The 19,463-nt window shown below is 39.8% G+C and overlaps 1 protein-coding gene across 1 annotated transcript in view; it reads left to right on the plus strand.

The window, feature by feature from the left end:
- polrmt (polymerase (RNA) mitochondrial (DNA directed)) overlaps nt 1–19,463 on the plus strand; it is a 59,054-nt gene that overhangs the window by 9,973 nt on the left and 29,618 nt on the right. Inside the window, exons 6-15 of the mRNA XM_020612282.1 lie at nt 2,437–2,586; nt 5,319–5,486; nt 5,989–6,159; nt 8,371–8,610; nt 10,015–10,800; nt 11,128–11,250; nt 13,365–13,487; nt 14,917–15,096; nt 16,204–16,290; nt 18,059–18,172. Of these exons, the coding sequence (XP_020467938.1) occupies nt 2,437–2,586; nt 5,319–5,486; nt 5,989–6,159; nt 8,371–8,610; nt 10,015–10,800; nt 11,128–11,250; nt 13,365–13,487; nt 14,917–15,096; nt 16,204–16,290; nt 18,059–18,172 (2,142 nt within the window). The remainder of the gene's footprint in view (nt 1–2,436; nt 2,587–5,318; nt 5,487–5,988; nt 6,160–8,370; nt 8,611–10,014; nt 10,801–11,127; nt 11,251–13,364; nt 13,488–14,916; nt 15,097–16,203; nt 16,291–18,058; nt 18,173–19,463) is intronic.

The raw sequence follows: 19,463 nt of genomic DNA on the forward strand, positions 1-19,463 counted from the left end.
GAGTCTGTTCTCTGCACCTCCATCACTGTCTGGTTTGGCTCAGCAACCAAACAGGACAAGTACAGACTTCAGTGGACAGTCAGGACTGCAGAAAAGGTCATTGGTGTGAGCCTGCCCTCCATGGAGGACCTGTACACCTCACGGGTCAAAAGGAGGGCGGAGAGATTCATTGTAGACCCCTCACACCCTGGACATAATCTGTTTGAACTCCTCCCCTCCGGATGGTGTTACAGGTCACTGTGCACTAAGACAACCAGGCACAAGGACAGTTTCTTCCCCCAGGCTGTCGCTCTGATGAACACTTAACACACGACAGTATGATTGGACAATAAACCTCAGTGCAATACCTATAAAGATACCTCGTACAGATTCGTACAGGTCTCTAGTTCTTAAGTACTCTATTTTTATTCCTATTTATCTCATTTCAGTGAGCATTCCTTTGTCGGTCTGCATTGTTTACCGTCTGTTTATACTGCTTATTTTGCATCGTTTGCCCTGGTTGTTGCTTGTTAATACTGCTTATGTTGTTATATTACACAGCCTTATGCTGGTTTACTGTCTACTTGACCCTCTGGCATGGGGATATGTACATGCACATTGAGAGCCGATGTACCAGAGTCAAATTCCTCGTGTGTCCAACACACCTGGCCAATAAAACAGATTCTGATTCTGACAGGCACTGACCTATTTATAGTGAGCCAACCCTGCTGTCTAATGGGTCCTCTGCTTTCCTTGCCTCTTCTACTCTCACCTCTCCTCCCTTTTCCCACCTCCCTTCTCCTCCTGATTCTCACATGATCCTTTAACAGCTTTTTTTTTTTTTTCTACAGCTGCAGTATTTGTAGCCTCAATCCTTACACCATATTCACTTTGGTCATCATCTGTCTGACACAAATATGATTTATTTTAGTGCTGACGTGTATGTCATGGTAGAAATCAGCAAGTATTTTTCTCTTGTATGTGGAACTGTGCAGCTCAGTGACATGTGAAACAGGTCATATGTTACTGTTGCAGTTGCCTGTGATTGACTGACTGTTCAGGTGGCTATCTGACTGTTACTGGGACTTTTTCAGAATCAGAATCAGCTTTATTTGCCAGGTGTGTTGAACACATGAGGAATTTGATTCTAGGAATGTTTGGCTGACTGCCTTAATGACTGGCTGTCCAAATAGCTGGCCCCTCAGATAGCAGAGTAACATACTTGATTGTCTCAGGGGGTTTTTTGAATTAGTGTTGGCAGCAAAAACAGAATCTAATTAGAACAGCGTTTGTTAGTGTAAGATGGAATATTGATTAAGCTGTACATTGTACAAAATGGAGTTTGATATAGTTTCAGTTTATCATGAGAGATTGTCTGGTATTCCTCATTTGATTTTTTTAACTGGCCTATATGTGTGCCCCTTATATGTATAGCTTGAAAATTGCTCACAATGCACCAAACTGCTCAGTTTCCTGGGTATTTAAATAAGGTCACACAACTAAACTTTAACTTTGCAACACAGTCCTTTTTTTTTTACTTTTCATTATACAACAGAAGCTATAAGTTTGTACTTTTTAAAACTATCATGCCAGCAGCAATTTTTTCAGCATCTATACTGTACATTGACTTCCTCCCTGTCTATTGATACTGTATTAGCTTCTTCTTAAAAGTTCTGATATTGTACAAAAGTTGCTCTGGTGACCAATTTACTGCCGTACTACCCTAAAGCTTTGGTCCATGCTCTGTCGCTCTGAGGCCTCATTTACAGTCTGCTGTATCTCGTCTGTTGTTGATGTTCTTTACCACATCCACTCATGTCTGCAACCTTTTTATGATGTGGTCTTATTGCCTTGGCAAGGTCCCCATCTTTTTAAACAGTAATGACTTTATATTATATCTGTCATTGAGAAATTTGGTGATGCCATTCAGGTTGGTTGATTAGTAGGTAATTTGGTCAACCAAACCATTTTGCTCTGGTGGGATTTTTTTTCCAACAGTGTATGAGGGGACTTCTTTTCACCTTTTCCTATATTCAACAGCCAAGGCTTTGCTAGGGTTTGAAAATGCAGTCTTACAGAAAAACATTTCTTTATCATTCTGCACTTGAGAGTAATGAATTGTTTGTTTTTGGTTTCCAGTAGTACTGAGACTGAAGCTCAGAATAACACTCTCATTGCAGCGCACTGGGATGGTCTTATGACCTGGCCTTTGCTGGCTTGCCTGAAAAAGCTTCTTTACTTCTTGCCCTGAATCGATTCTGTCGGGCAAAGCTCATCTGCAGAGCATGTATCAGCTTCCAACAATAAAGTGGTTACATTACAGTAGTACAGTAAGGTCTGCCAATCTTTATAGGTTATGCTCAGGGGAAAAAGTGTTTTTATATACGGTCTATACCATTATACAGTAGTAAACTCTTGTTTTCATCTGTCTGTCTTTCTTGTGTTTATGACCTTTAGAGGGCAGACCACCACTATCCCAAACTGGACTTCATTCAGGAGGAGCTCCAGGAGCGTTTCAGACAACAGCTCAGCATAGAGCAGGCCTGCACTGTCACCATTGACTCTGTGGAGGCTGTCAAGCCTGTCACTGAAAATATGGCCAAAATGGTAAAGAACCCAATTGTTGCCCTTCTTTGCCTTCATGTCAACATCTGTACACAGCTGATTTTCCTTAACATAAACAGTATAACATGCATTATTATCATTAATATTTGAACATTGTCATACTAATGTTGACACACTGGTTGAGATATATGGTACCCTGTATTTACAATAGTGCTGTTGCTGGTGCAGTGTTTGAAGAAAGAGAGCAAATTTCCCACAAACCCTGTTGAAAAGAAAAAAGTCATCCTCATTTGTGCTGGAAGAGCATCAGTTATCTTCCCATTTTGTAACAGGAAAAAAAAAGCCTATAGATTTCCTGAAAAATCCAACAGGCTCACACAGTGTAAGATACATTGGGACTGTGATGGTTACATGTCATCTTGGCAGTAGTCTACTTTGTTTGGAGTAGCCATGTTTATATCTCGGCATTTACAAAGTGATGATTTCGTTGTATTTAAAATGCTATTCATATCTATGGGAGCAAATCGCCTCCTAAAGGCGGAATCGCTCTTTTCCTCTCATTTAAACTTTGAAACAATATGCATTTAGGCCTGACAGGTTAGAGGAAGAAACATCTTATTCCTGTGGTTTGCCTCCCTTCCAACTCTGGCATTTACAGCCCAGCCTGGCTTGTCTGCCTCTGCAGGTGGGCTACGTGGGAAGCGAGGAGGTCAAGAGTCCCTGGTGGTCAGGAAGCATTTACAGACAGGCAGGGAAGAATAATAATGTATTGTAATGGCGGCCTCTGGAGACAAAGCAGTCATCTCTCTATCTACAATCCAGACTGTCTTAACTGTTTCAGTCCGTCTGAGTAAAACTCCAAAGCGTGAACAGTAACACATATACACCTAGGCTTCAATAGGACATCATTTTATTTCCGATTCTTCCACAGGGACATATACTGTATATAAATGAATAAATCTTCCAGCTGGGGATGCATATTTTTCTCATAAATGTTGTGAATGAGAATTAATAAATACTTTGATTAATCTATGTAAGTGCACTAGAAAATGCAAGTCATCATAAAGCCATTGCTTGTCCCGGCTGTTGGCTCAAAAACAGGTTTTCTGCTTCACTTAAAATTAGATTCACAATGTGAGAGCGCAGAATAGTAGCTGTTAAGATGGATGTCCAATTTAACATGAAAAATCAGCAAAATTAATACACTACAAATTTTTAATGCCTCTTTGTGCCAGCTGCTGTGCAGCAACAGCAGCTCTTAAGTATTTGCTTATTCAAGGTATAAATCCTCCATCAAGACTCAGTATAATATGTAGTCACTTCTGAAAGTATTCAGACCTCACTGTGTTGTGTTGAGGATTTAATTTTAAATGGATAATATTGGCATTTCTCATTTACAAAAGTGTTCTGATCCTTAATTCACTCAGAGACTTGTCCTAAAGCCACCGGTATGATTATATGCGTCACTTCATAGTCGTTTGAGCCATCACTCTAGTTGTCATGCACTCAGGAGCATGTTTCCTGTTGACATTTGGCTGCATTCATTCTTCCCTCAGTTCTAACCAGTCTCCCTGTCCCTGTCCCCATAGCAGACGTCACTGTAGGGGTGGCATTAGCCAGGTAATGAACAGTGCCTGGTGTTCATCAGACACAGTGCTTGGAATTCTACCCAGAGTCCAATTTGTGTTTCTTAAGACCAGCGAATCTTTATGTTTTGACTGCTTTTAAATGCTGTTTAGCAAAGTCTAAGCAGGCTGTCATATGCCTTTTACTCAAGAGGGGCCTCTATCTAGACACTCTCCGTAAAGGAGAGCTGCTGAGATGGTCGAGCCTCTAGAAACTCTTCCCATGTTTGCAGTGGACTTCTGAAGCTCTGTTTCTTGGGAGTTCCTTGGACTCCATGGCTCAGTTTATGTCCTGAGATGCAGTGTGAATTTTGGGACCCTTCATCACTTAGTTTCTTCATTTCAGTAACAAAGCTGGAACCTTGGAAGTCCACCAAGTACAGATGGATTTGCCTGTGTGCTAACCTAAAATTAGCTTGCACTAAAGAGGTACTGTGGTTATTAGCCACATCATCTGGTGGAAGATTTAAATCATTGACACTTTATGTAAGTCAGCATTAAATTACTTAAAATATATTATTTTCTTTGTTAAATGAATGGTTTGATATCTTGGGAAATCTACTTATTTGCTTTCTTGCTGAGAAAATCCACATGAGCATCAAGTCTGTATGGTAAATGTGAAGCTAAAGCCAGCACATGATCATCTAAGTTGAGCAAAAAGCTGGTTAGCTTGTTTCCCCTTACTCCCTGTCCTTATGCTAAGTGACGTTTGCTAAGCCCATCATCTTCTGGATGTAGCTTCATACTTGATGTTTAAGCATGAAAGTGACTTTGATCTTCCCATCTAACTCTCAGCATAAAAACTACAGCTCTAATCTCATTTGATGGAAATGAGAATGACAAATGATTATTCACTGATTAAATCATACACATTCAAACCTCTAATAGGCCTCAACTCTGGGAAGAGGAGAGGTTTACTGTTTTACTCTTGGATAGGTTTATGGGCCAGTTGTCTCCCCTTTGGAATGATTGTCTGTTTGGAATGTTTTCTTCTTGTCATCTGCAGGCATCTGGGCCAAACAAGCCCAACCATTCACAGTCATGTTGTACAATTAACTTGCGTTCAGTGAGAGGTGGACTCATCTACTACATCACAATTTAACAAATATCCATTTTGATCATACAGCCTATTAGTTGTCTTCCTTTTAGAGGGCACTACTGGCAAAGCAGCGGCCTCAGTGGCAGAAGGTCCTCCTCCAGGCCCTAAGAGAGAGCAAGATGATACAGGCTAACACCAACACCGATGACTATAGGCTTAACCTTTACCCCTACCTCTGTCTGCTGGAGGATAAGGAGTACATTGACATCATGATACAGGTAATACAAAACGCCTAACCCAGTTTACCAATCAATGAAATGCCAGAAGTCTGGGATTTAACAGAGACTTGCTGGTGTTTGAGTCAAAGACATTTGATTGATGTCAGCTTTATTTTAATATAACATAAAAATGAAGGTGTTCGTTGATGTCACTGTTGCCTTTTCTTGTTTTATTTTGATGCCGTTGTTATGTATTATAACTGAACCAACCTGGGAAACCATAAAACACAAATCAAGCAGTTGACAGTGACAACAGCTGGAAAAGGCTTTATCTTTGGCAGCAAAGGAGATCATGCATTTGATCAGATACCTTTGCTTCTGATGTAGTCCAATTCCCTGGGTATAATGTGCTTTCTGAAAGAAGCTTTTTCACTTTGATTTCCCCTCTGACTGAAGGATTGCATTTTATTCAAATAAGCCAGACCTGATAAAAGCCTCATGCATCCTTTTGCTGCTGTTTTCATCTGTTTGACCTGTTGAACCTTGTCTTGCTCTTGTGCAGAGTATTGCCAACCTGCCTCCCAATGGAGAGTCGCTGAAGGTTTTGGCCAGGGATTTGGGCAACAGGGTCTACACCAAGTACTCTGTGCGACAGAAATACCATAATCAGATGGTGGAAAAGTTGTGCAACATTTACAACGCATACACAGGCATCCTGGCCAAAGAAACCAAGGTACAGAAATGAAGTTTTACTTGTTTATACAACCAAGTAAACATACCAAGACCTTGACTCTTCCACAGCATTTTGTAAATTTCCAGATGTCTGTCTTTATGTATATGTCTCTTGTTTATTTGCATGCATTGTGGTCCAGCACAACATAAATGTGGCTTAGTAGAAAGTGAGAGGAAGGCTTGTTTCCTGGTTTTAATGAATGACAGATCAAATCTAGTGTAAAAGTGTGAAAAACATATAACCCAACTTATTAGTATGTAATGTAGTTCATAAACCACATGAAAAAGACAGCACTGTAACTAGGCATACAGTATATTATATATTTTACTGCACAGCTAACACTACATAACCTGCAAAGGCACAAACTGAAGGACATTGCAGTTCATTGCTGCAGCTTTAGTTACATGTGAAAACACAACACGATTCTCAGATCTGCTGCGAAGAATCAAACAAATCACCATCACTACACAGTTTGTCTAAAATCTGTTGTTGCAGTGCTGTAGTTGTTGAGCTGAAATTATACCTGTTGCCTTTGTCAGTAAATGTGACAGTTTTTTTGTTGCTAAGCACTGCTTTTCTTTTGTGTACTACAGTAGAAGCCACATCTCAGATATTGTCATGTTATGAAGCTAAATGTTGTAGTGAAGTTTAATTTAAACCTAAATATAGTTGTGATGTACTCTTCAGAGCAAGGACACCATGCAGAGTCATTGTGAGATTTGTTTGTCAGAACATCTTAAAGGAATGTAGACTTACTGTAGCAAGACGTTTTGAAGTTTGCTCTGGCTGCTGTCGGTTGAGAGAAGTTCTTTTAGTTTGCCAGCTCTGCTGGATAACCAGTCGAGATTAAGGTCATGTAACTTATTTGATGCATAGGATGACAATAAGTACTTCATTTCCTCCGGAGGAAATGAAGCTGCTTTCAAGAGCTGCAGAGGGTTTGATGGTGAGTGTTCTTTCTTGGGTGATGCCAAGGCATTGAGCAGCATAGAGAAGCAGTTCTTTACATAAAGTAGTATAGTATAAAAATGTCTGCAGCAGTTTCGCTCACTAACAAACTGGATAGAGCAGGTTGTCTTCTAACTGAAAGGTTGGCGGTTCAATTCCTAGCTTCTCCAGGCCACATGTCGAAGTGTCCTTGAGCAAGACACTGAACCCCCCCAGTTTCTTCCGGAGATATCACCGGTGTGTGAATGTGTGAGTGCTTGGGAGTGCCAAAGGGGTGAATGGGCAAATAATGTGAAAGCACTTTGAGTGTGCTGCAATATATAGAAAAGCACTATACAAGTGTAAGGTTACTTTGGTAGCTTGTTTTTTTTTGCTGAAACGTATCTGGATGTTTACAGTATATATTATGGCTCTTAAGAAGGGGAAAGCTGAAGATTAGATCACAAATTAGTAGGGGTGTGATGAGAGTTCATGCCACGAGATATTGTGATAATAATATGTGACGATATTTCTCATGGAGGTAAAAGCTGTCTTGCGATATTGGTACATATCAGAATTTGACAGTGAATAGCAGTGAATGCTCATGCTTTCAAGGTAAACAAAAGTGTCTTCTTTCTGTGGGCATCCACGTCTCGATCATCCCCTGCACATGACTGGTCAACGCAGTGCCTTTTTCAGAAGATGCCACTGTCTGGTGCGATGCAGTGAGGGTGAAAATAGCGCAAAAGGTCATACACATTTAAGTTAGAAGCTCATGCATAGTTCATGCACAGTTAAAAGGTCTAAAGAGACTCATGAAATCATACAGGAGAGAAGCTAGTCGAGTTTGTGGTAAAACCTTTTACAGTGTTTGCATACTGTTCTGTCTTTTATTGCATATGATAATTCAAACTCAAAGTAGAACAAGCTGATTAGTTAAAACATTTCAAAATGCAACTGCATTGTTTTGCTTTTTGTTACTTTCAGTCAAATAAGATTTTTTCCAGTCATATATTTCATCATTGAAGATTTCTTAAAAAAGTGTCAAAATACCTCGTTCTCATGAACCCAGTATCGTGCATTATATTGTCCCGTGAGCTAAGTGCATCATCACACCCCTACAAATTTGTGCCTGTTAGAGTATTTTAAGATGTTCACCTGTCATATTTCAAAACTGTATAGCTTATTGTGGTGACTTGCTATGTCTTTGCAAAATAATCATATTCAAAATCATATGATTTTACTGAATGTTGTCAACACCAACTTCTGTTCTTCTCCCTCCAGGTGTGTAACGTCCTTCCCAGGGAGCAGTGGTGTAAGCTGGAGATAGAGCACAGCTCAGGACCCACACTGCAGGGAAATGAAACAAGCTGGCCATACCTAGTAACTCTGGAGCTGGGCACTTACATGCTGGACTTGATGATCAAGAACCTTAAAATCAATAGTGACATCCTGAATCCGGGCTCTGACAGGAAGCTCATCCCCATCCTCTACCACATGTACACCTTCCGTAGCATTCGACAGGTACAGTGGAAGTGGAAATCTCACTCTGCTTATTCCACAGGGATAACAAAGGAGTTGGCTACCCTGGGAAGCAGTTGTGTTTATGCTAAAGCGGTCTTGCCAAACTGATGGAACTTTCATAACCTGTTAACAGGATTTATGTGCATTAACCCAGACAAAAAAAGATGCTTTCAGCTGACATTTATGTGGAAAAATGCTCATTATATTGACGCCATGTGTCAGTCAACTCAAATGATCACATTCATTTTGACTTTTGAAAATTACATACAATTAGTCTGAATAAAAGACTAAGTGAATTTTAAGTATTTGTACAGCAGATAGTTTCATTAATAAAGAAAGAACCATAGTGGAGCAGAAATAAATTAAAAAAAAAACAAAAAAACCAGACACTAAAACACTCGACTTTCACTTTAGAAACGAAGACTGTCACTTTGATGCCTGCTACCTTGAACATTTGAGCACCGTCATATTCAGCATGAAGCTTTGAAGACTGGGAATTTTAAAGTCATTTCCAGTTGAGTAAGATGAGTAGGTTCCAGGCTAGGTTCCCTTTTTTTTAGTGTCCTCTTAATTGCTTCGCTGTCACACATTTACCTTCGTGAGTTCAGGGAACAGTTCCTGCACGCCGATGTCCAGCAGCTGATGTATTGCCATGGGACCCTGCAGGAGAATATGGAGCATTGTCAGAGGAGAAAGAGAAAACTTATTAACTTGATACACTGCCAGTGGAATCTACAATAGAAGAATTTTATCATTGTGCAATATTTACATCTCTCTCCTTCTCCCTCTGTGTTCTTTTCTCTTATTCTCCCCCTCCTCTTGTTTCTGTCTTAGCCCATCAGGGTAGCTACATGCTGTTGAGTTAGAACGTGGACACAACTCTTTCGTATCAAAGTTAAAATACTTGTTTATACACACGTCATAACATGCAGTTATCCAGCCGTTATGGTGCCACTAACTAAGATTTTACATAATATATAAAATAAAGAAAAGAAAGTGTGACATCTGTGTTTCACCAGATCATCTGTAATGTTGAAACTCTAGTGGGTTAGTGACTTGTTGTTGACCACTTTTAATTAAATAATTGAGATTTGTAGAGCTACAGTTGCCTACCTGAGTCGTTTGTAGTTGTTTCAGCGCAGAGGTAGTTGATTGTTCTTGTCAGTTATGATTTAAAATGCTATAAAACAGATGTCACAATTTATAGCCCATCTGCTGTTATGTATTTATCAAGATTGTGCTCAAATCTGCTACTTCTGTAATGATTAACCTTAACCTGATTCATTCATCTCTGTGTAATTGAAACATTTGTCTCTGTATATATGCAATATAAATTGGGAGCACTTTTCCCTTGGCTCATTTTGATGTTTCTAATTTGATTTCTCGTGATGTTTTTCCCATCAGATCGGCTTTATCAAGCCCCACCCTATCCTGGCTCAGATGCAGCAGGAAGCCATGGAGACCAAGCTGACCTTTGACTCCTATGTAATGCCAATGCTGTGCCCTCCTGTTCCGTGGACCTCCGTCAAGTTTGGAGCCTACCTGCTAACACCGACCAAACTCATGCGCACAGTGGATGGGGCCACCCAGCACGAGGTGCTGTTGGAGAAATGCCAGAACCTGCATGCAGTCATAGACTCTCTCACCCAGCTGGGCAACTGTGCTTGGAGAGTCAACAAACCGCTGTTGGATATTATTATTTCCATTTTTAATGATCGGGGTAGTGATAGTCTAGACATCCCTCCTCCTCTGTCAGAGGCCCCCAAAATACCCCACTTCAACCTCCACGATCCCACTTGTACTGCTAATGAGAAGGCCCACATGAAAAAAGAGGTGATTGCTGCCAAAAAGAAATACAATGAGATGCATAGCCTGCGTATGGATGCTCTCTATAAGCTCTCCATCGCTAACCACATGCGGGATGAAATTTTCTGGTTCCCTCACAGCATGGATTTCCGGGGTCGTACTTACCCCTGTCCTCCATACTTTAATCACCTGGGAAGCGATGTGACTCGGGCCATCCTTGTGTTTGCGGAGGGGAAGCCCCTTGGTCCCAAAGGTCTGGACTGGCTAAAGATCCACTTAGTCAATCTGACAGGGTTAAAGAAGAAAAGCTCCTTACAGGGACGTTTGGAATACGCCAACACAATCATGGAGGACATATTGGACTCTGCCGACAACCCTTTGAATGTTAGTCTATCTTTACTGATTTTGTTGGTAACTAATAGCTTTGTCTAACCATAGCATAAAAATTTAACAAAGCATTTCCTGTTAGGATGTCTTAGCACATAGAAGCACACGCACAAAGAGAGATCCCGTTTTTAATTTCTGAAATGCAGATTATAGCCAAACTCTTTTCTCTGTCTCTTGGTGAATGGTCAGTTTAATTAGTGACAAAATCTACACCTATACTTTATTCATATGAATACTTATCAAAACAGTAAAATAAAAATGCTTTTCTTGCAGTATTTATATAGGCAGGATAATGTGCCATGTGCTTGTGTTTGTCTTTCACAGGGTAAGAAGTGGTGGATGAATGCAGATGAGCCTTGGCAGACTCTGGCCTGCTGCATGGAGATAGCCAAGGCTGTGCGATCTCCTGATCCAACAAAATTCATCTCTCATTTTCCTGTTCATCAGGTACCAATCAACAGTTGAAAGAATGATCTGTTTACAGAATTGCATAGCAATTTGACACATTCGATCTTCTACCTTCTTCTTTAATGAGGCATTTTATTGAAAAACAAAAATGTAAAGGTGAATTAATATTTCTTTACTCAGGTGAAACAGAAATGAAAATTTCTGTTTCACCTGATATCATATAAGATGATTAAAACAATTATCCTACAGGATTTACTCATCTGCCAACAACTATAGCCAGTTTTACTTCTTGTCTATAGTCTCCTAAAAATAAGGTGTGCCAGTGGTGCTGCTTTAGAGGGCACCGAGTTAACAAGTCAGGACCTCCGGAACCAGCTGAGGCCTGTTTGATGTTATGTGTCACAAACATGTTGTACTAATTTTTCAGACCAGAACCCTTTTAGCTATCCTTTGTAGAAATCTTGTATTTAAGCTAGTGGCCTTCTTAAACAAATTGCTAACTGCAGCCTTGTGTCAGGAATTCACTTACAGCTTTAAGCACAATCGGTGGCTTTTATAATGTAATGCAACATTATCTGCACCTCAGGCCCTTGTTAATAGCCCCAGTATAACATGGCTCTTATTTGGCACTTGAGAAAATGTCTTTCTACCATGTTACTTTTACTAATGTGCACCAATAAAACTGCAAGTAATGTAAGTATTAGTCATTTTCCTGCCTCTAGTATTAAAAACAATAAAACAAAAGGAAAGCATTAACACCAAAATGGTAAATGGACTTAAACCTTTATAGTGCTTTTCTTTATGCATTGCAGTATACTCAAAGCCCTTTCACACTTTTTGGCCATTCACGTATTCATACTCCCAAGCGCACACATACGCTGTGTTTTCATTCCTTGTGGGGACTTTACATTGACTTACATTCATTTCCTGTAGACCTTACCTAACCTTAACCATAGCACTACTTGCCTAACGCCTAACACCTAACCCTAACGCTTAATCTCACCCTAACCTTAAACCATGTCGCCACCCTAAAATTCAGAGATGGCCAAGTCCCCACAGTGTGTGTGTGTGTTAACAGGTTTTGGTCCCCATAATGTAAGTAAAACAAAGACACTCGCACTCACACACTGGTTGGACAGCCACCGGGAGCAACTTGGCTTTCAGTGTCTTGCTCAAGGACACTTCAACATGTAGGCTGGAGAAGCCAGAAATTGAACTGCCAAGCCGTCCGGTTAGGAGGCAACCTGCTCTACCCCCAGAGCCTCGGCTACCCCAAAATACACTGCTGTATAGCATAACGTGAGCACACATAACATTATTTGTTTGTCTGACTGTTAGATTTGGACAAAATGAGTGTAATCAATATGTCTCAAAGAGATTAGTGCCTCTTCCTCACCAGCTGTTGTTAAAAGACACTAGCTCCAAGGTTTTCACTCTGTAGCTTTGAACGGCAGGGACTGGATTAGCCTTTTGACAGTACATTTACTGAAGTACTGTACTTGAGTACAATTTGAAGTATCTGTACTGAAATGTTTTCATCTTCCACTGCTTCATGCTTTGACTACACTACATTTTAGAGGCAAATATTGTACCTTTTCCTACACTATAGTTTTTTTTTTTATAACTTTAGTTACTAGTTAGTTTTCAGAACCAGGTTAATACAGAAATACAGTATGATAAGAATTCATTGATCCCCGAGTACCCAGCAGTAATTCAAATTAAATGCATATAACCTAGTTACCAGCTTACCCCTTTACCAGCTGCAACATTTAATGCGATGAACACAATAATGCATCAGTCATTATAATGCATTCATATGATGTACGTTAATATTAATGTGCCATTATGTTTATTGAATACTTTTACTTTAAGTATGTTTTGATGCTAATACTTTTGTAGTCTTACTTGAGTAACATTTTGAATGCAGGACTTGTAACAGACTATTTTACACTGTTGTATGGTGGCTTAAGTATCTGAGTACTTCTTCCACCACAGTATATCAAATTGATGTTGATCAGTGTGAACTGTCTTAAATGACAGATACATACTTAGTATAAAGAAGAGAATCTAAATGGCAAGAAAGAGTTGATTTGTGTGAGAGACTTTTAATTGTTGCTTTAATTTATCTCTTCTTCACTCCACCTCTCCTCCAGGATGGCTCCTGTAATGGTCTCCAGCATTACGCCGCTCTAGGCCGAGATGTTATTGGTGCTAAATCAGTCAACCTTGTGGCCTGTGACGTGCCCCAGGATGTGTACAGTGGAGTAGCACAGCAGGTCAGCATCAGTCGGCTTTTGGTTTGCATTGTTTTGTTCCTCTTTGATTAGCGTATACTTAAAGTCTGCATAAGAGAACTGAATTGTGATTGCTTATCTGTTAATATTCAGATGACTCAACATATCCCATAGAGAAACTCGTCTATAAACCGAGTTGCTTCTGCATAGAAATACTAGAACACACGTACACCTAATTTTTTTAGCTTTAGGTCACGTCTAAGATGAGAATTCACTGTTGTAACATTGTAGATAAGTCAAAAAAACAAGGAAAACTATGCCATGGGCCCTTTAAGTTTCTCATTGTACATCTTGTACATAAGAGCTTAGTTTATCATGCCTTGCATCAGAGGGCTAGTGTGCATTCATTGCTATCAAAGGACCCTGCTTGCTGTAGTTTTTGTGAGGAGGAAAAAACAATTTGAAGTTAATTGTAATGTAGTGATATTTCAGAGTGTGCTGAGGGGAAAAAATTGAAACCTTTCAAGGGCAGTGACTGTAACTGCAAAGTTTATTGTGTAGTCGTCAGTGAGCTTGTGTGTGCGTGTTGCAGGGATTCAGGACACTGATTAGTAGGATATTTTTACCTCTTGGCCCTGCAGTTTTTGTTAGATAATACTGTAATATTCAGACTTGTGAACTAGCATGCTAGCTGGGTAAGTAAATCTTGTTTACTTGCATGGGTAAGATGGACATTAACTGTCAGAGGCAACATACTGTTCGTCATATTATTGGAGAGTCATATACATGTACAGTATGTAGCTAGAGCCAAATCGGTTAGTTCATTAATCCATTAGTTGATTGAGTGAAAATATTTAATGACTTTTTAAAATCTCTCAATTGCTAGGAATCAATTAGGGAGTAATTGGAAGACCCTCAGGTCCTTGACTGCCAATCACACAAACCTAGACATTTGCTGATATCACTTTGATATTATTCTGAGTCTTTGTGGATAAAACAAGAAAATATTGGTAAATGGACTGTATTTTGGTAAATGGACTGTATTTTATATAGCTCTTTCTCACAGTGTGTTGCACTGGTCAAAGCGCTTTGCAGGAGGTCATACACCATTCACCCATTCACACACAACATTCACACACCGATGACGACAGGCTGCCACGCACCGGCGCTAGTCAAGCCACCGGGAGCAATTCGGGGTTCAGTGTCTTGCTCAGGGACCGGGAGTTGAACCACCAACTTGCTGGTCAGGAGACGACTGCCCTACCTCATGAGATTATTTAAATTACCATATTAATTGACAGTGAAAATCAACATTAGTTGCTGCTCTAGTGAAAGTTCTTCTGCCCAGGAGGGTATGAGTGTGGGTTTGGGGATAAGCATTAAGATGTCCTCCAAAGAACACATTTTGGACAGGGACTGTTTGGCATTTGCATGTATGTTTTATGTAAATTTCTCATGTATATACCTGCAGGTGGAGGAGCTTCGACTGCAGGATGCCAAGAGAGGTCTGAAGATTGCCCAGGTTCTGGAGGGCTTCATCAGCCGGAAGGTGGTCAAACAGACTGTGATGACTGTTGTGTATGGTGTCACACGATACGGGGGTCGCCTGCAGATAGAGAAAAGACTGAAGGAGATTGAAGAGTTCCCCAAGGTATGATGGTACAGGGAGGTGGGTGAGGGGTTTTCCTCAAACAGGTTTATTTTTAGTGTGGCCTTTGCGTGGCATGGCAAAGTGGCCGCTTAGCACATGACCTTCTCTATACAGGGCCCTTATTACACCCTCCTCTCAGGCTATACATCCTTACACATTTGACCCAAATGGACTCCTAATGAAGTGCAAGGTGTTTTCTACTGACCGCTATCCTCCATTTGTGTTATTGCTTCTTCTGTATGTGCATTTATCACAGAGTGATGGTCAATAGAGACGGTTACTGTATGCCTGCCATGGACTTGCCTGTGTGCATCCATAGGGATTCCCATAAGTTTGACCTTGACATGAAGAGTTCAACTACACTATGTCCAGTGAGCTGAATGGAGCAAGAACTTTTAAACTTTACTTTAGTCAAGTTAATTTATGTGATTATCTGATTGTAGTGAAATCAAATATTGCATGATTTCTATCAGGAAGACCAGGATTGTAATACAACAACAGGTATATTTGATATCCTGTGCATAGCCACCCATGGTTCTGTTTTTAGTTCAAAACCACTGCACTTTGATTTGGTCAGACATTAATGGTTCGCTGATGGGCACACCCGTTCTGCTGAAATGACACTGTGGCAGGAGAGTGGAAGCATTTAATCTTCTCACAGCACTCTAGTGCTTAATTTATGTCAAATAGTTATATAGTTCTGTACAGTAGTTGAGGTTAATCTGTCTGTATAGATGGCACCAGCATGCTTCCAGTGTTTCTACTATCACACAGCCAGAGGGTTGTGCTAAATGACTTCTACATAATGTCCCTAATTGTTTAAACAGGGAACTAGGGGGGAAGTGTAATTGTGACTGATTACAAGTGGATGGATGAGAGGAATGAGGCAGCTCCTACTGAGGAGGAGTTCATATCACAATAACAATACATTTCTTATTGTGTGCTGCAACTTTTACCACTAACATTTTCATTATGTATTTAATCCACAATGATAAAGTAAAAAAAAAAAAAAAGAATATATTATTTAAATTAGAAATGCAGTGGAGCAAAAATTAAAGTGTGTAGAAAGCTGTGTTAAGAAACTTTGAATATGTGTTGTTTTTCCAGGAGCATGTGTGGCAGGCATCCCATTACCTGGTACAACTGGTGTTCAGTGGCTTAAAAGAGATGTTTTCAGGGACCAGAGAGATCCAGGTGAGTTCTTTACCACTGCATCAAATGAAATACCAACCTGAAAGTATCTCATCCAAGATGAATATCACCAGATTATAATGTATATATAATTTAGTGTTACTAATTACACAACAGGGCTGACATTCAGTAAAAATACAGTATTCTTGAAAGATATTCTTCCTTTTTTTATTGTTTCTTTGTTTTGTTTTTTTAGAATATACCCACACATGCAGTAAATGCTAATTCCACTCGCGTTGTAAGCCAGCATACCTTCACAAATCAGACGGTGTACGGTTCCACAGGCATTAACACCTTTTCTCCGTGTTTACAGTGATAAAGTATGTTTACTCCCATCTAGAAAATAGAGATAATGTTATATTCATAGATTTAGTTACATAATTCCAATGAATAACAATCCAAACACATTTACTTTGAAATTGACTGATATATATATAAAACACAATACAGCTATTGTAACTGAACTTTTACTAAATGTTTCATGTAATTATACTATATTACATTGTTCTTTCCTGGAAACATTCTAGGAAATTATTATGAAATTACAGATGCCTACAAATAAAGTGTTACTCCCATTTTCTGACTTTTGACCTAGCTCTGCATGATGTGACTTAAATTTTTTTATTAATTACTAGTTTGCTTCACTATTGCCCTGGCAACAGCACCCATTCATCCCATATATTCCATTTATAGATTTAAGACTTGCACCTGGCGGGGGATAGTACATTATCCCCACAGGCAGAGAGTAGTCTGGTGAGCTAATAAAACCACCACTCACTGCTGGTGTATGTGTGCATGTGTCCTTTGGGGAATGTGAGGAGACAGTCCAGTCTGAAGTGAAAAATCCCCTTACCATCACACCCCGGTGCTGACCTGATCCTCATATATGTGTGCATGTTTGCGTGTATACCTACTGCTTTTAAATAGGCCATATCCTTGTGTATTTGGCATTGATGAGTTAAAGAACGTGTGAGGTAGATGATCAGTCTGCAACGCTTTCATCCCAACTTCTCCTGTGTTCTCTGTACATTTTGTATTTATTCTGTTAGTTCTGTCATTCCTTTCAAACCCACCTCTGTCCAGTCAGCACCCTCTCTCTTTGTGTGCCTCTTATCAATCTCTTAAATAATCATTCAATCTCTCTAGCTGTCTTGCTAGTTAATGTCTCACTTGTGCTCTTTTGCTTTTATGATGTCATCATTTCACTTTGTCTGGGAATATACGGAGGGAGGTGATGATGAATGGAGCCGATTAGGGCCAGCCTGCTAGCTCGCGTTGTGAGGAAGTACAGTATTTATCTTTTCTACAGCTCAGTATGCATGCGTATGTGTGAGGAGGCACTTGTGGGACTTTAATAGGGTTTTCATTCTTGGAGACAAACTGTGCCAGACACTTATGCAAACAGCACTGTTGCACTAACAATTTTTAGAGTAAGCAACAGCTCCTCACCTGTTCCTCAGCAAGTTTGAAACAGTTGTTTGCAGTTTCTTGAAGAACAGTAGCTGACCTCAATGCATTGATCATGTGTTGATGCTTTGGGTGATGTTCCTATTTTATGTGTTGTTCCAAATGTGCCATACTGTCTTTATTTATAGCGTGATTTGCACAATTTTAACCTAACAGAACATGAAAATGTAATCAGTCAGCTATCTGATTGAACTCTCTGATTTGAATGCAACATCTAGGCAGGTATTCACCCAAATTGCTTTGAGTATGCTCTTCAGTTCGGTGTGACACTCACTGTACCTCTTCTGGCATCCATCTGTTGCAGGATTGGCTGACAGAAAGTGCCAGGCTCATTTCCAAGTCTGGCCATACTGTGCAATGGGTGACACCCCTGGGTTTACCCATTGTTCAGCCTTACCATCGCACACGCACCCATATGGTAAGTGTCAAAAGCATGCACAGAAGGGCATGGGTGATAACTAAAAGTCATAATATCTGTTTTAATCTGTCTGCATGATCCTAGGGATGTAGTGATATCTGTAATTTTGCGATATAGAGATAGAAAAGATACTCTGTTGGATGGCCGTGCTGACTAAGTTAAACCTGCCTAGGAGGTACTAAAACACTGATGTTCCACTGTGAGTATGACTCGTGTTTACAAGCTCCAACTGCGGCAGTAATATGTAGTTTTATTTTATTTAATAAAAAGACTGCAACTGATTGCAACATTTTCTTTTATATACATTTATATGCAGTGCATTATACAAAAAAACTTGTTTATTAAGGGACATTTTTTTTGTATTTTCTCTTCATTTAATATTGTGATAATCAGGTATTTATTGCATTACTTTTTATTATATCGTACCATGAGCTACATCCCTAGTTGTTACACAGCAGAGCTTTCTTGTGATTTGATCGGTGGTCTTTCAATATTTGAGCTGTTTCTGTATTTTTAACTAGTACAACCGGTATTAATGATAATCAGTGCCAGTAATCGCAGGGTTGCCGTGCCTGTTGTCTTGACACAGGCACCACACCCACTCTATGTGTTCACCAATGTTTCATACACTGTGTGACAGACAGCTTAGCCAATTACTTGTCTACATTTCTCTATTTTCTGAAATTCACTCGCTGAGCTTTCTGATGGTCTCCTTGTATCTTCACCTGTTTGTCTTCTGTATATTTTCTTTGCTTCAACTTTCACAATGTTCTCCAACAACTGACCTTTTCATAGCAGACACTGTGTATAGCTTCTGATTCACATATGGATACAAACAGTGCCACCAGTCAAGGTCAAAGTGTTTATTTGTCATATGCACAGTTAGGAAACGTGTTTCCCTGCACAATGAAATTCTTGCTTTGCCATCCACATTAATGCCACAAAATACAAATGAAATATAAAGTAGATAAATAAGTAACATAAAATCTAAGGCACTTTAAGCAGCAAATGCAGCAGCATAATAAAAATATATAACAATATAATAAGAGAATGTATGCTGCATGGGCGCAGCATGTGCAGCAGTCAACAGTGAATGTGCAATTATGCATGTGCAAACTGAGAATGTAAACAATAAATGACTTATTTCCTGGTAATAAACTCCTCAGCTGTTTAGGAGTCTGATGGCAGAGGGAAAGAAAGAGTTTTTCAATCTAGAGGTCCTGCATTTCACACTTCTGAACCTCCAACCAGAGGGTAGGGGTGTGAACAGTCTGTGCTGGGGGTGGGTGGG

This window comes from Monopterus albus, unplaced genomic scaffold, assembly GCF_001952655.1.
Source record: "Monopterus albus unplaced genomic scaffold, M_albus_1.0 scaffold122.1, whole genome shotgun sequence".
In the NCBI taxonomy this organism is placed as follows: Eukaryota; Metazoa; Chordata; class Actinopteri; order Synbranchiformes; family Synbranchidae; genus Monopterus; species Monopterus albus.